The sequence below is a fragment of the Pezoporus flaviventris genome, unplaced genomic scaffold (genome assembly GCF_033815535.1).
Source record: "Pezoporus flaviventris isolate CSIRO_AGI_PZ_B2104156 unplaced genomic scaffold, CSIRO_AGI_Pfla_v1 ptg000141l, whole genome shotgun sequence".
Lineage (NCBI taxonomy): Eukaryota > Metazoa > Chordata > Aves > Psittaciformes > Psittacidae > Pezoporus > Pezoporus flaviventris.
The window spans coordinates 193,705-207,189 of record NW_026892689.1 but is presented as its reverse complement, the minus strand read 5'-3'; the positions used below and the strand labels follow the sequence as shown (position 1 = coordinate 207,189).

At 43.2% G+C, this 13,485-nt stretch overlaps 1 protein-coding gene across 1 annotated transcript in view; it reads right to left on the bottom strand.

Annotated features, from left to right (window-relative positions):
• The window catches only part of MCTP1 (multiple C2 and transmembrane domain containing 1), a 259,309-nt gene extending 246,581 nt beyond the window's left edge, over positions 1-12,728 (bottom strand). Inside the window, exon 1 of the mRNA XM_061479092.1 lies at positions 12,005-12,728. Within this exon, the coding sequence (XP_061335076.1) occupies positions 12,005-12,568 (564 nt within the window). The 5' untranslated portion in view covers positions 12,569-12,728. The remainder of the gene's footprint in view (positions 1-12,004) is intronic.
• Between the last annotated feature and the right edge of the window lie 757 nt (positions 12,729-13,485).

The window sequence follows — 13,485 nt, the reverse complement described above, 5'->3', positions numbered from 1 at the left end:
CTTTCTGTTTCTCAACATACAGTAGCTTTGGCCTATCCCTATTTACTCTATTCCATATTCTTAGTTTTCACTTAAACATATTCCAAATCAAATCCAAAAACATTAGCTTTATTCCAAATTTTGAAAGCTATGTACCATCATTTTTCCTGGTGAAACACGTCCCCAAAATTAAGTTCTGTACTTTAAAAAAAAATAAAAAATTGCAGTATGGAATTGTTTACTGTTCTTCAATATTTTCCACAACAAATGCATGCAGTTCCTCCTGTGACCAAAATTAAGTTTGGTTACGTCTACTGCATTATTACCAGCAATAAAAATAGTTACCAAGAATAGAATGTTCTTTCTGTCCTATTAAATTAAACACTAACAACCAGCATAAGGGGTACTTCAGGCCAAATTTTGGCTGCCAAGGTCGCAGAACTGACACGAGAAATCTGCAGGCAGATGAAGATTTCTTTGAACCAATTCTCTCCTCCAGCTTTGGCTTCCCAGACAAGCAGACCACCTGAAACAGGACCTCAGCACTAGAGGGATCAATTCACATGCAAGGATGGAGGCATAGGAGAGGGCTTCTTGCACTCACACTGGTAAAAACAGTTACAGGAAAAGAGAAGTAACATGTTTGTCTGAGCTTAAGTATGTGCACTTCTACAACTGGTAGCATCCCAGAAAGAGGTGCATCAAGCTGCTCAGTGCAGCTCGAGTGTTTTCAGAACAGTGCAAAGCAGTCCAAACACCACAAAAAAAATGTAGCTGGGCTGCCTTGATCACCTAGGAGACACTTTATCAAGATATACAAGGGTCATGAAAGGGCAGGAGTAATACATAAACCCACAGATAAAAAGAAAGGTGACTCCAAGTTTCTCCAGGAGGAGGAGGAGGTGGACTGTAAAAATAAATCAATGGCAGTTCAGAAGTCTTTCACAGTTTACCAGTCTGCAACTGGCTTGTCACATACTGCTGAGGGGGTGTGATATGCTGGGCTATTTTTAACTTTTTTTCACTTGTTTTCACTGCTAAATGATATTAAAACAGAGATAAATACAAACAAATACTGTCTTTTATGTGCAAGCAATTGGAATTGCCATAAGGCTGTTTGTTAGTCATGACACAGGTAAGTGAGACAGTCTGACAGTCCAAACAAGAAGGCAGAAATACGTTCTCTCCAATAAAACACAATTAAAAAATACATCAAAATTTGAGACGCTAGATACTACTGGTTTTATCCCAGTAGGTAGTTCTCCACATAGAAGTGGAGGAGAAAAACGAATACTGTTGTAGACATCCACCCTTGACAAACAGTAAGCTGAAACACATTAAAATAGCAGCTAAAACAAGCTTCCTTCAGCAAAATGCTTTGGAAAAGAAAACTACCCATCCATGACAGGACAAGCTTCATCTGAGGGCAAAAATCATTAAATTGCACAGGGTAAATTGTACAAGTTTTGTTACTTAAAACTGTTTACTTTTAGATAATGTGCACACATAGGAAAAAGTATTTAACCATAACAAGTATCACAGCCTAATCAAATATGTAGGAACAGTTATCAAGAATTGCTTACATTTTCATGGCAAATAGGTAAATTAGTCATCACCTTTCATTACTTTGTTATAAAACGAACAATGACAACATTGAAAGTTGTTTTCTTCTGAATGAAGATATTTTGAGTAAATGAAGTGGGCAAATCTCTAGCATTAACACAGAAAAAAAAGCCTCTTATAAAGCAGATAATAGCTTTGAATATCAAATGGCTATGCGTATGCCTGATGTCAAATGTTTGCATCAATTCCTAACAGAGCACTTCAGTGATGTCATAAATGAAACAAAAATGTATTTTCATTCTTTTAACATATAGAACCTACTATACAAAAGCAAGAGATTATTTCTCCTGTCTTGTAAACTGATACTGAAATGGCAAGGCAGCTGTTTCCTGTAAACAAGCTTTTCCTTCAGCACAATCTCCATTTTCTTTCCTGCAAGGTATAAAAAATTTAAGTATCATCTTGCACAGAAAAATGAGCCAAGATCCCTTTCCTAAGCCAATTCTTGCTTCATTTCATATTTAGCATTTTTTATGGAAGTTAAAAAAAACAAGCAAAAATGCCCCGAACAACCACCCTGCCTCAAAACCCAGGAACAATTAAAAACAAAATCTCAGTATCAACAGTCTTAATTCCTAGGTGATAGATTCGTGTTTATTCATGAGTCTTCTACAACCACTGCCTCTTTAATTTTTCCTTTAAAGTAGCATATCTTTAATAACAAACACACATCCCTGGCTGTGTTCAAGGCCAGGCTGGAAAGGGCTTAGAGCAACCTGGTCTAGTGGAAGGTGTCCTTGACTGTGGCAGGTGGTTGGAACTGGATGAGCTTTAAGCTCCTGTCCAACACAAACGGGTCTGTGATTCTATGAAAATGACTCTAGAAAAGACTCAAGCTTAGCAGAATGTAAGAGATGAGGATTTCAATAGCTTCTATCTAGAAAGGTACCGAATCAAAGTCTCCCAACTCCTCAATAGTTAGTTTTATGTCTTACGACACAATGGGCTGGGAGGCAGACCATCACATGATGAAAAAGACAACTTCTCCAAGTTTCTTGCAGGGATCCCAGTCTCACTGCTGGGCAGTGCCTAACAGTCTATCAAAACAAGGACAAAGATGCACTCCTTTTTAGCCCTGAAATTCAGACAGAAACCTTGCAGGGGCTGCTCAGACTGAGATGACCACAAAGCAGACTCACTAGCCCTTGAGAACTCTGAAGTCAGAGCCACATTTAATGGGTTTGAATGCCTACTACAAGGAAAATCCTTGGATAGAAATTCCTGACTAGCAGAACTAAATGCCTTATACTTACTTATGATACCTGTATCCCTAGGGCATGACTTAATTAGATCCAGACCAAATCCTGAGCAGATATGAACTGATACTCTGCTTTGTATATCACAGAATTACACCCATTAACACCAGCTGAGGATCTAACCTTACACAAAAAATAGTTCCATGCAATTACTAAGAATAGTAATTAACGTAATCAGATCAGGCGTAACAGGGAGTTCTTTCCCACAGCAAATAAGTAGAAGTCACTTAAATTCAAAATAATTAAAATGCTAATTAGCTTTTCTTTAATTGCCTGCTAAAATGATATTGATCCATTTTGTCTGTGTTTATTCTCCACCTAGATCAACCATGTGAGGAAGAAAAAAGAGAAAAAAGCATACAGACTGAATTTGATGCAAACTAAGTCTGTCTGCTCCTGCAGACCAGGAGATAACCTGCAGTATATCTCCAAAAGCACACCAGCATCACAGGACAGGACCACTCTGAAACAGAGAGTCCATAATTTCCATGTCTCAGTCTAGGACCATCAGAGGCTGAGCATTCCACTGTCAGTGCAACTTTTTACTTATACTGGGGAAAAATAAAAAGGGGGGGGGATGGTAAAAGTATGAATCATGTATATTAAGCAAGTATCACCTTAAATATACAGTGTACATTTAAACTACTCATCACATTTTCATTCAGATAACCCACACTTGAAGTAATAAAACTCAGAAAGTAAAGCAAATTACGATAAATCCCACACAATGCAAACAAAATTTAAGATATGTAGGTTGGAGAAGAAGGGCAAGAAAGGAGAATCACTCAGATTGAACAACAGAGTATCAGAGCTCATGAAATACAAAGATCCACGGAATTCAGAAATTCCAGATTAGATGACTGATAAAACTTTCTAAAGCTGAGGAATCAATTTCCAGCACACCAAAACAAACGGAAGTCACTTGTACCACACCTAACATATCTGCAATTCCAGATGCAACACACTGTATACTAAAACACAGCTAATGCCTCACAGCCAGTGTGTCTTCCCCACACAGAACCACACAGCCATGCACCATATGTTTCTAATTTGAAAGCCAGGCAATCAAAGCATCTTACTGCTGTAACAGGGGAAAAAAAAAAACAAAACCAAAAAACCCACAAAAACAAGCTCCCCCTAGTTGTATCTACTGTGTAGATACACCTTTCAGAGGAAAATCCCTTCATTCTATAGATCGTTTCAGAAATGCAGATCTCCCAACACATCAAGATGTTTAGACTGTTTCTATTGTTATTCCACACTAACTCACAGGAAACACTGTAACATAAATCTGTTTTGCATGAGAAGATTAACTGTTACCCTGTATACTGAGCTACATTTGTTAACTGAATCTTAGAAATAAATTTAATAAATATGATAAATATTGAAATTCCCAATTCTTGTAACTCAGAAAGGAAATTTTATGCATCCCACAAGGGTTACATTATGAATATACACTTATTCCTTCACATTTCCTGGACTCCAGCTGACTCCCACATGGCATTTCTGTTTTTTTTCGTGAGAATGTAATAGAAAAACAAACTGCAAAAGCCAATTCTTGTGTCATAGAACACTATTCATGTTACTACTGTACTGATTACAGTAATGCAAAACACTGAAACACCCAACTAATGTCAACAATGTTCAAAATTTAAAAACTGAGTTACTGAAACTGTAACAGGATATAAGAAGTCTGTGCCAAAGAAGGGAATAAACCTTTAAATGTAAGAGTAAGGATGTCCTTAAAAAGAAAGGGGGAAGCTTCACTTCCTACCTTCAATTAACTGACCTCAGTAATTCTTTTTACTCTTCATCAAGCCTCCTAGAACTTCAGACTTTCTTCAGTGCATGAAGTTTCATTTGATAATCATTTCTCACCCATAAAATACAACAGTAGGAAGTCAGCATTTTATTTTTCCTGCTGGAAAGATTTTGTCCCCTCTCCCCAAGAATTTAGAGCCATTTGCCAGTCAAAATCAGCTGGACTTTGCAAATTTATTTATTTTTTTTTAAGCCAATGCCTAAATGAATGGGTAGAATTTTCTTCTTCTGGAGATAAAAAGTTAAATCTAAGAGTTCCCTGGAGGTAATTCCATTTTCTGGACAGAGCACAGGATGTTCACCACAACTGAAAATTGAGCCCTGTCCAAACTGGACAAGAATTAGTTTCTGGAAAATGTTTCAGCTCCTTTCCCACACATTGATTCTGACAGCATAGAGAGAGCCAGCACAGACTGAAACTACAGTCAGTGACCTCTGCTGTGTGCTCTCTTCTAGGCTCCAGAACTAGGTAGAAAAGGCCTGGAAAGAGAACTTGGCTCACAGGAACCAACAAATGCATTAGCTCTAGTTCCCCTTCTCTTATAATTACACTGACTGCAGCATAAGCCACCCTAACCAAACACAGGGAACAGAAAAGTGTCTGGGTTCTCATCCCTCTGGCGCTACACAGAACATTCTCATATTTGTCTAAAAACTCCATAAAATATTTATCAATAGCTACAGGGCAGTCTAGCCCCTGATTTTATAACACACATGAGAAGCAGCAAGCATCTCACTGGTGCATGCATCAGTTACATGAGAGGTATGAAACAGAACTCGCACAAGGTGAGAAATCAGTAAGGATACTTATTAACTGCAAGGTACTGAACAGCTTATTTGGTTATTCTGCACAAAGAATCTGTAAGTCAAGTTAATTGTATCCTGTTCATCAAATGCTTGCAAGCCTCCAAAAGATTATTCATCTTTGCCTAGCATGATCACCCAATCACAAGCACAACAGATACAGTAATATGAATGCTGCCAGATCAGATATATCAAAACCAAATGGCATCCTAAAGGCAAATTTGTATGTAAATAGCACTCAGAGTTTCCCACAAAAAAAAAATAAAATAAAATCTAATCTGCCTGGTCACATTTCACAACTCATTCTTGAATGGGATTTTCTCAACAGTTGTAGAACTTCCCTGGAATAATGAATGAGGAGAGCAAAAGTTTGAACACCGCAGCATCTCACAGACTTGCTACTCAGTTTTATAGAGCATCTTAACAATGCCAGTGGTCAAAAGGGTAATTAAGCAACTGCCAAATTGTGGGTTGCATTTTTTTTCTGGAAAGAAATTCACTTGCTCCCCTTTCAAAGGGGCAGAGGGAAGCCTGAGGAACATTACAAAGTGATGAAGAATTACAGGTATTTGAGTAAAGCTTGAAATACAGTGTTTCATTCAAAAGTATGAAGTTGTTGCCTCTGGATTATTTTTTTTTCAGCAACTTTTGATCTTAGTATGAAGGAGGTAATGCAGAAGTGGGGAAAATAGGGTTTGATCTAAAAAATAATAATAAGAACAAAAAAAAAAAATCTAAAAGAATGAACAGCCAAGAATGGCAGAGAATACAGGCTGAAGGGAGGAATAAATTCTGCTCACAGAGGTTTACATTTCCCAACACCAGAATGAAGAGACAGTTCAGAGAAAGTGTTGCAGATACTTTAACATTTTGACAGCTCAACAAAATCTGTCCCAATGGTTGAAGCTCTCTTCCTACTGAGAGCAAAAGCTCTAAATGTGTTTCTGCTGTGCCATTACCTGGGTTCAATATTGTCTGCATTTCTAAATGCTAAAAAGTACTTCTTATTGCAACAATATAGTAACTAATAAGTCTTATTCGTATGCCTAATAAATTTCTGAATTCAACACTTCCAATAAGAGGGAAAGAACATTTCTTGGAAAAAAACTTAATGCTGCAACCATATTTAGATGTTTGTCTTTTTACATTTAAAAAATTTAACACAATTCAGTAGGTTATGAGATACACACGTGAAGTACACTGAAGTAACAGAGTTTTGTCACACTCAATTGAAATCCAGCTAAAATCTTTACACTGAAATTCAGTCACTTCACAACCGAGTCACCCAGTAGAAAATAAGCAGGGTTTTATTCCTTCAGTGCAGGGATTGTTGCAATTCCTCCCCACCAACTATCTATTATTCTCAATACCATTATTTTACTATGAACACCTTTGCATATAAACGGTAAAAGCAGGGTGGAGGACAAGATAAAGTAAAGCTTAAATGAGGTCATGGATAAACATTAAATTAACAGCTGCTCCTATTTCATTTTAAAATAGCTAAGTGCTTCCCATGAGGATAAATGCGAACTGGTCAATTCTGAAAAATTATTCAGCTGACTGAAAACTCTGGAGAGATTCTTCAGTTAATTAAGCAGAGGTTATTCAAGAATTCTATTGTGCCCTCTCTTGACTTTCCTGTTCATTATATATATATACTGTACTAACATACTGTAAGTTGACAGACTGGTCAGAAGCTGACAGAGCACAAGAAACAGATTAATGCTTCTCAAGCTGCTGAAACATAAGCCTTTTATCAGATATTCACATAAGGACAAAACAGGGCAGTGCAGAACATCCCCTGATAAAATCTGATGTCTAATCAAACTCCTGAAAAAGCAAACAGCCTTGAAACACCGCAAGAGGTTTCTTAAGAAGAAATTAGCATTAGCATCAGCTTTTTACTCCTGCTTGCGATTTCTACGTAATTTCTATTAACAAGCTCTAGGTTCTTCTGATCCACCCTAAACATTGAGTCATGTACTTACTACTCATGGGTCAGTGGCCAGATTCCCAAAATCAAGCTTCCTCCTGTTTCCTGAAATTTTGCCCATTTATTCTCAGAATGCTGCTGGCTTCAAATCATGCTCCAAAAACCTGTGCAAATTAGCTCTCTCTGACTCTCCTTGTTTTGTATTGGCATTATCTCAGGAAAATGTAATCTTGACAGTCAGAAGTGTTTGAATTTCCTCACCACCTTCACCTTTCCCAGTGCAGTGTCTTAGAAATCTGAAGTAGCAATTAAGATTCTCTTAATTGCCAGTGAAAAGTGTAGCTTTTCACTGACATTTTTTGCCTTTTCTTTTGTCTTTATTCTGTTATTTTGCTTTCACTGGCTGGATCAATGAGTGAAACATGACCTGTGAAATACACCAGTTAGAACAAACAAGCCAAATTTTCCCCCTGTGCAACTTCTCTGACTCCAGTGGCTCTATGCCAGATACAGATTTATTCTGGTAGAGGCAGAAAAATGCAGCAATCAGGCTACCATTGGCTCTGCATCCCCCTCCACACCAAATTCAAGATACTCCTCTCTTCAGGCTCCCTCACAGCTCTACCTCTGCTCTTATTCCATCACTACTCCATCTCTGCTTGTATTTCATCGCTACTCCTCCTTTTCTTCTTCCCACACATCTCTACAACACCATGCTCCTTTCCCTGGAAGTGCAATCTCTCTTCACACCCCCCAGCTCACTAAACTCCCCTTTTTCAGCAGACCCCTCTCAGGTGCCACACCCTCTTATACCAACTTTATTGAGCAATATTTACACACTACTGAGAAAATGGGAGAGACACTAGATCTGGATACATACCCCCAGTGCAGCAAAACTAATGAAGCTTAATTTCCTATGGCTATGCATCTAATGGTTTAGCGGCAGCCCTAGCCTTCCTCCACTCCTCCTCCTTGCAGTAAGCCCTCCCACAACTCTAATATATTCACACAACCACAAAACTGGAAACAGACAGGGAGGGAAGCAGTTAAGAACCTGTCCACTCCTGAGCTTAACAGATCAACCAGGACATAGCTAAAAAAGACAAATCATTATTTTGCAAGGAAACCCTTGGGGAAACATGCCCGCATATGTTCTCAGCTTGGACACCTCTTCAGCCAGGAACCCTCTCCCTGAATGCTCTTCATGGCCACTGTCGATTCAAGATGACATACACTCACATCAGTGTTCTCCGGTTAAGATGATTAAATATTTGTAGGTTCCCTATTACTGAAAATCTTAAGAAATGGTGGTATTTCCACCCTCCTGGTTTTCACTACACAATTATGATACACTGCAAGTAGCATAAAGCTTTCCATGCAAAGCAGCATCTCACATTCAGGAGAAAGACCATGCTGGCATGGGCACTGCTGGGTAAACCCAAGCTCCCACTGGTGAGAAAATGCAAATTATTAGGTCAAATTGGAAAAAAAACCATGGGAAGCATGTCCAGAGCTGGAAATCCCATGAGCCACAAAACCCCTGGAGGGCTGGTGTCACCTCCTGCCCATGAAAACACCCCCCGAGGCTTCCACCACCCTTCACTCCCTCCCTCCAGGGTGCAGACAACATCCTGCAGCTCTTGGCTGCACGAAGGTGGCTGCATGCCATGTCTGGTGTTAGGAAAGATTTGGCCAAGAAAGCCTGATATATAGCCTTTGGAAGAGGAAGAAGGATTTAAGTCTGATTGTGTTTATTTCTTTGTCCTAATAAACCGTATTTGGCTACTCTTTAAAAAGAACCTTGTTTTTCCTGACAAGAAATACAGTACTTACGACACCCTTCTCTCCCCAAATAGAGTACTCACTGTATTTACTTGAATTATATATAGTACTTGAGTAGATGACCTATTCAAGGACATCTGTGAGAAGTATCTAGTCTTTGGGGGAGAAGTAGATCAGCATTTACTGCTGAAATGTAATGGTTATTCTTTGTGTAAGACTCCACCCATGAACATGCAATTTTACTCAAACCAAGACACTAATCCTATTCACTGCAACAAACACCTTATTCACACCTAAGAAAACATGGCTTCTGCTAGACTGCCCATGTCCAGTGCAGTATTGCTTCATCATATTTTAATTATTTCAAACTATTTCTCGACTATGCCAAAGAGCACACTGCAAGATTAAATCCACACAGAATGCAGCAATTTACACTGCAAGTCTTCCAATCCACCGCACTAACCTGTGCTCCTTTTCACTGATGACAACTGTACTATTTCAGCTTAAAAGCACAGGAAATTTGACTTCTCTGGGATTTTATTTTTCCCCACTGTAGCCCTTAAAATATTTAGTATGTCTTTTTGTGTGCATATTTGCTAAAAAAAATCAGTTTAAGTCTTGATCTGAAAGAGGCAGTAGCATTTGTTTGCCTTCAATCAAGTTTTAAATACATTTTAAAGCAAGCTGTAATTCTAGTGTTGTTTTACTTATAGGTAATTTAACCTCATTTTTGTGATTCTGTTACTTACTAGATTTTTTTTTGATCTTTGGACAGGTAAGGCTGCAGGGCAATAAAAATAAAATAAATAAAAAAAAAATACAAACCCAAAACCAACTTTCAGGACAGCTCTGAAAGTCTGTGCTGCTGTGAGTAAAATCTGGGTTTTGAAAAAGTTAATTATTCCAAACTCACTATATGGAGGCATAGCCCAAGTGCTAGAAATACTAGAAATTGCTTAGAAGAACTGGCCATAATTTTGTTAATTAAAGACATGTTAGAAAGCTTGGGTACCACTTTGTTTTGATCAGGAGTATTTTTTCCAAATACTATGACTGTACGTTGTCCAAAACAGGAGTAATACCCTCACAATTAAATAAAAATTATATGTTTTGTAAATAAATGTGCTGATTCCCTGCTGAACACAACAGCAGAATGGCACTGAAGAGAGACTCATATTTTCTTATTTATTAATTGCTGCATGTAGCAGTGTAAGCCAGAAGAACATCCTGTAGTCCCAAACAGTAATACTTACAGTGTAAAATACATTTTTGAGAGCCAGGAGATGGGGGGAGAAAGCAACTGACTCTCTTTACTTCAACACTTATTAAAATAATCCTACCTCAAGAAGCAATCACCTAAAACATTTACAAGCATGATTTATACCTGGGATAACCAAGGCAGCTTCTGACGCACTTGGACATAAAGTTAGGTCTGGGTCCCATGTCTATAGAGATGAGGGTTGGACTCTGAAGAGGGGCATGACAGTCCCTCAAGGGATGTTACAAGTCACTGCAGAAACACAACTGCTCTTCACTAGATCATGACCACAGGTTTTGTCACCAAGTATACTCATACAGCTTCATTGCTCATTTCTCCCTAATTATGACAGAAGACAATATACAATAATGTGTATTAGTCAACTTTTCCTGCAAAAAGTGGATGGCTGCTTAGAATTACACAAGCTCCAGAATGACTCACACATTTGCTCTTTTTCTGTTAGGAAATTTATTGCAAGCTTCAGCAGCCCCCACCAATTCTAGCTTCACCACTTAATTTCAAAACTGACAGTTGGAAGAGCTATGGCTTTGTATGCCACCTTTCCCGAGAGACGAGGGAAGAACAACTATTCCATCAGCCTGAACCGACAGCTGTGTGGGACAGCGCCTGGTACATTCTGGAAAATCCTGTTAACTAGTGGAAGTTGTTTACGTGTCCTGCAGAGATTAAAAGAAATAATTCTTCAAATTTGGATAACCAGGTAAGAAAAGAGTGGAGGTTATTTGAACAGAAGCCACCCCAGATGCGCCAAAGACAAAAAACAGCAGTGCAAGGCCTAAGGGACACAGAGCAGGTCTGGGGACAGGTGTGAAGCGAGGGGACCGGCACTGCACGCTCGACGCCAGCTTCGGCCTTCGGGACACCCGTTCTCTGCAAGGTTTACCGTGGGCGGCTCCGAGGGACGAGCAACCCACGACCAGCAGCGCGCCCACATGGCCGCGCCACACCGCCGGTCACGACAGACACCGCCCGGCCGGCAACCGGGCATACCCCTGCGGTGGAGGAAGTTATAACAGGGCGCCAGCTGCCTGTATCGGCTCTGCCTAAAGCGGAGGGGCGCGTCGCATCAGCGGGCGGGGGGCAGTGTCAGTCCGGGCCGCCCTCTCGCCACCCCTCCCGTTCTCTCACCTCGCCTCACCTGACCTCCCTGCCCTTCCCCGGGGGCTGCCCTCCCACCTTGCCCCCCGTTCTCTCACCTCACCTCTCTGCCCTTCCCCGGCGGCCACCCTCCCGCCTCGCCCCCAGTTCTCTCAACTTATTTCCCTGCCCTTCCCCGAGGACCGCCCTCCCACCTTGCCCCCCGTTCTCTCACCTCACCTCTCTGCCCTTCCCCGGCGGCCACCCTCCCGCCTCGCCCCCAGTTCTCTCACCTCATTTCCCTACCCTTTCCCGGCAGCCGCCCTCTGCCTCGCCTCTCTTCCCTCCTCCCCTTCGCGGGACCACCTTTCCGCCTCGCTCCCTGCTCCCACCCGCCACGGGCCGCTTGCAGCGCAACCCAGCGGGGCGCGACGACGGTTCGGCACTCACCTCGCTGCCGTTGCCATCCTCCGCCCTCTGCTCCTTCTTCCTGCCGGCGGCGAGTGATCCCTGCAGAAGCTGCTCCAGGCAGGCGGTGCTCGGCAGCGAGGAGCTCTTCTGGTGGGACAAATGCGCTCCGGGCCGGCGGCCCTCCTTCCCGCCCGCGGGCCCCTCATCCCCGGTGGCGGGGTCGTTTCGGCGGCCGGGCGGCGGCCCCTTCCCCTGGGGTAGCAGGTGCTCCCGCAGCCGGCGCAAGGCGGAGCCGGACTCGCCGCCCGGCTCCAGCGGCTCACCGGCTGAGCAGCAAAGGTTGGGCTGGGAGGACGAGAAGACGCGGTCCAGCACTTGCCTCCGCCGCCTGAAGCCGCCCCACTTAGCTCCCGGCGGTAGGTCCCCCTTACCGCTGGCCGGCAGCGGGGTGGGGAGGTCCGCAGTGCGGCGATCTGCTGCCACCCTCCCGCCGCCGCTCCGGCTCTTTCCCCCCAGCTGCAGGTTCTTCCACAGCCGGGCCTGGAACGACACCGCTGGCTCTGGCTGTCCCACGGCCGCCCGGGGCTCCCTGCCTGGCTCCATTCTCCTCCTCCTGCTGCGGCGGCGACGGCAGCAACAGCAGCAGCCGAGCCCGCCGAAGCCCGGCGCCTTTACTCCGGTGCGGGGCGGGCCGGAGCGGCGCCCGCCGCCGGGAACGAGCGCGGGGTTCCGCCGCACCGCCCCCCGCGGCACGGCCGGGGCTTCCCGGAGTTGGGAATGGGAGGACGAAATTCTCTCCCCGGGCCCGCCGGGCGGGAAGATTGCCGCCGTGGGCACCCCCAGGAAGGACGGCGAGGAGCCTGGCCGAAAAGTTAACGGCTGGCGAGGAGCGGACTGCCGGCGGCCCGCCTATATATATATGTATATAAGTGTGGCGATGCGAGGACATAGCCAGAGCGGGCCTTCCCGGCCCCCTCTCCACCTATTCTTTGTGTCCGTGACAGCCGCATCGTGCGGGAGGCAGGGGGCAAACGGCGATGTTGCAGTTCCGGCGGAGCCGGGAGTCACCCGGCCTTTGAGCAAAGGGGCTGCAAGCACCGTCCCCGGCGACTCCTGTCTAGCCGGTTCGACAGGCACGGGGCGAGCGCGGGCACACGGCAGGGAAGCACCGGCCATGGGCCCCGGGGTGCTTGCGGGGGAACTTGCTCTTTGGTGGTTGTGGTATCACTGCCCGGCCCAGCAGGTTTGTCAGGAATGCCGGGGGGAAAGAACCTCAGCTCATCCGACACGGTTTCGTTTCTTTGAAAAAACGAAAGAGAATGGTAATAATTGTAAATAATCACATTGTTTTCTCACCGTAGCACACTATCCTAGTGTCCACATCCCTGCATTTTCATATGCTTAAGGATGAAATTTCTTTTTAAAAATAACAGCAGCAAGATGGGTTCGGAACAAGTTTATACACTCATGAAACAAACTGAAGTGAAAGAAATCCTAGAATCCCAGGTTGGAAGTGACCT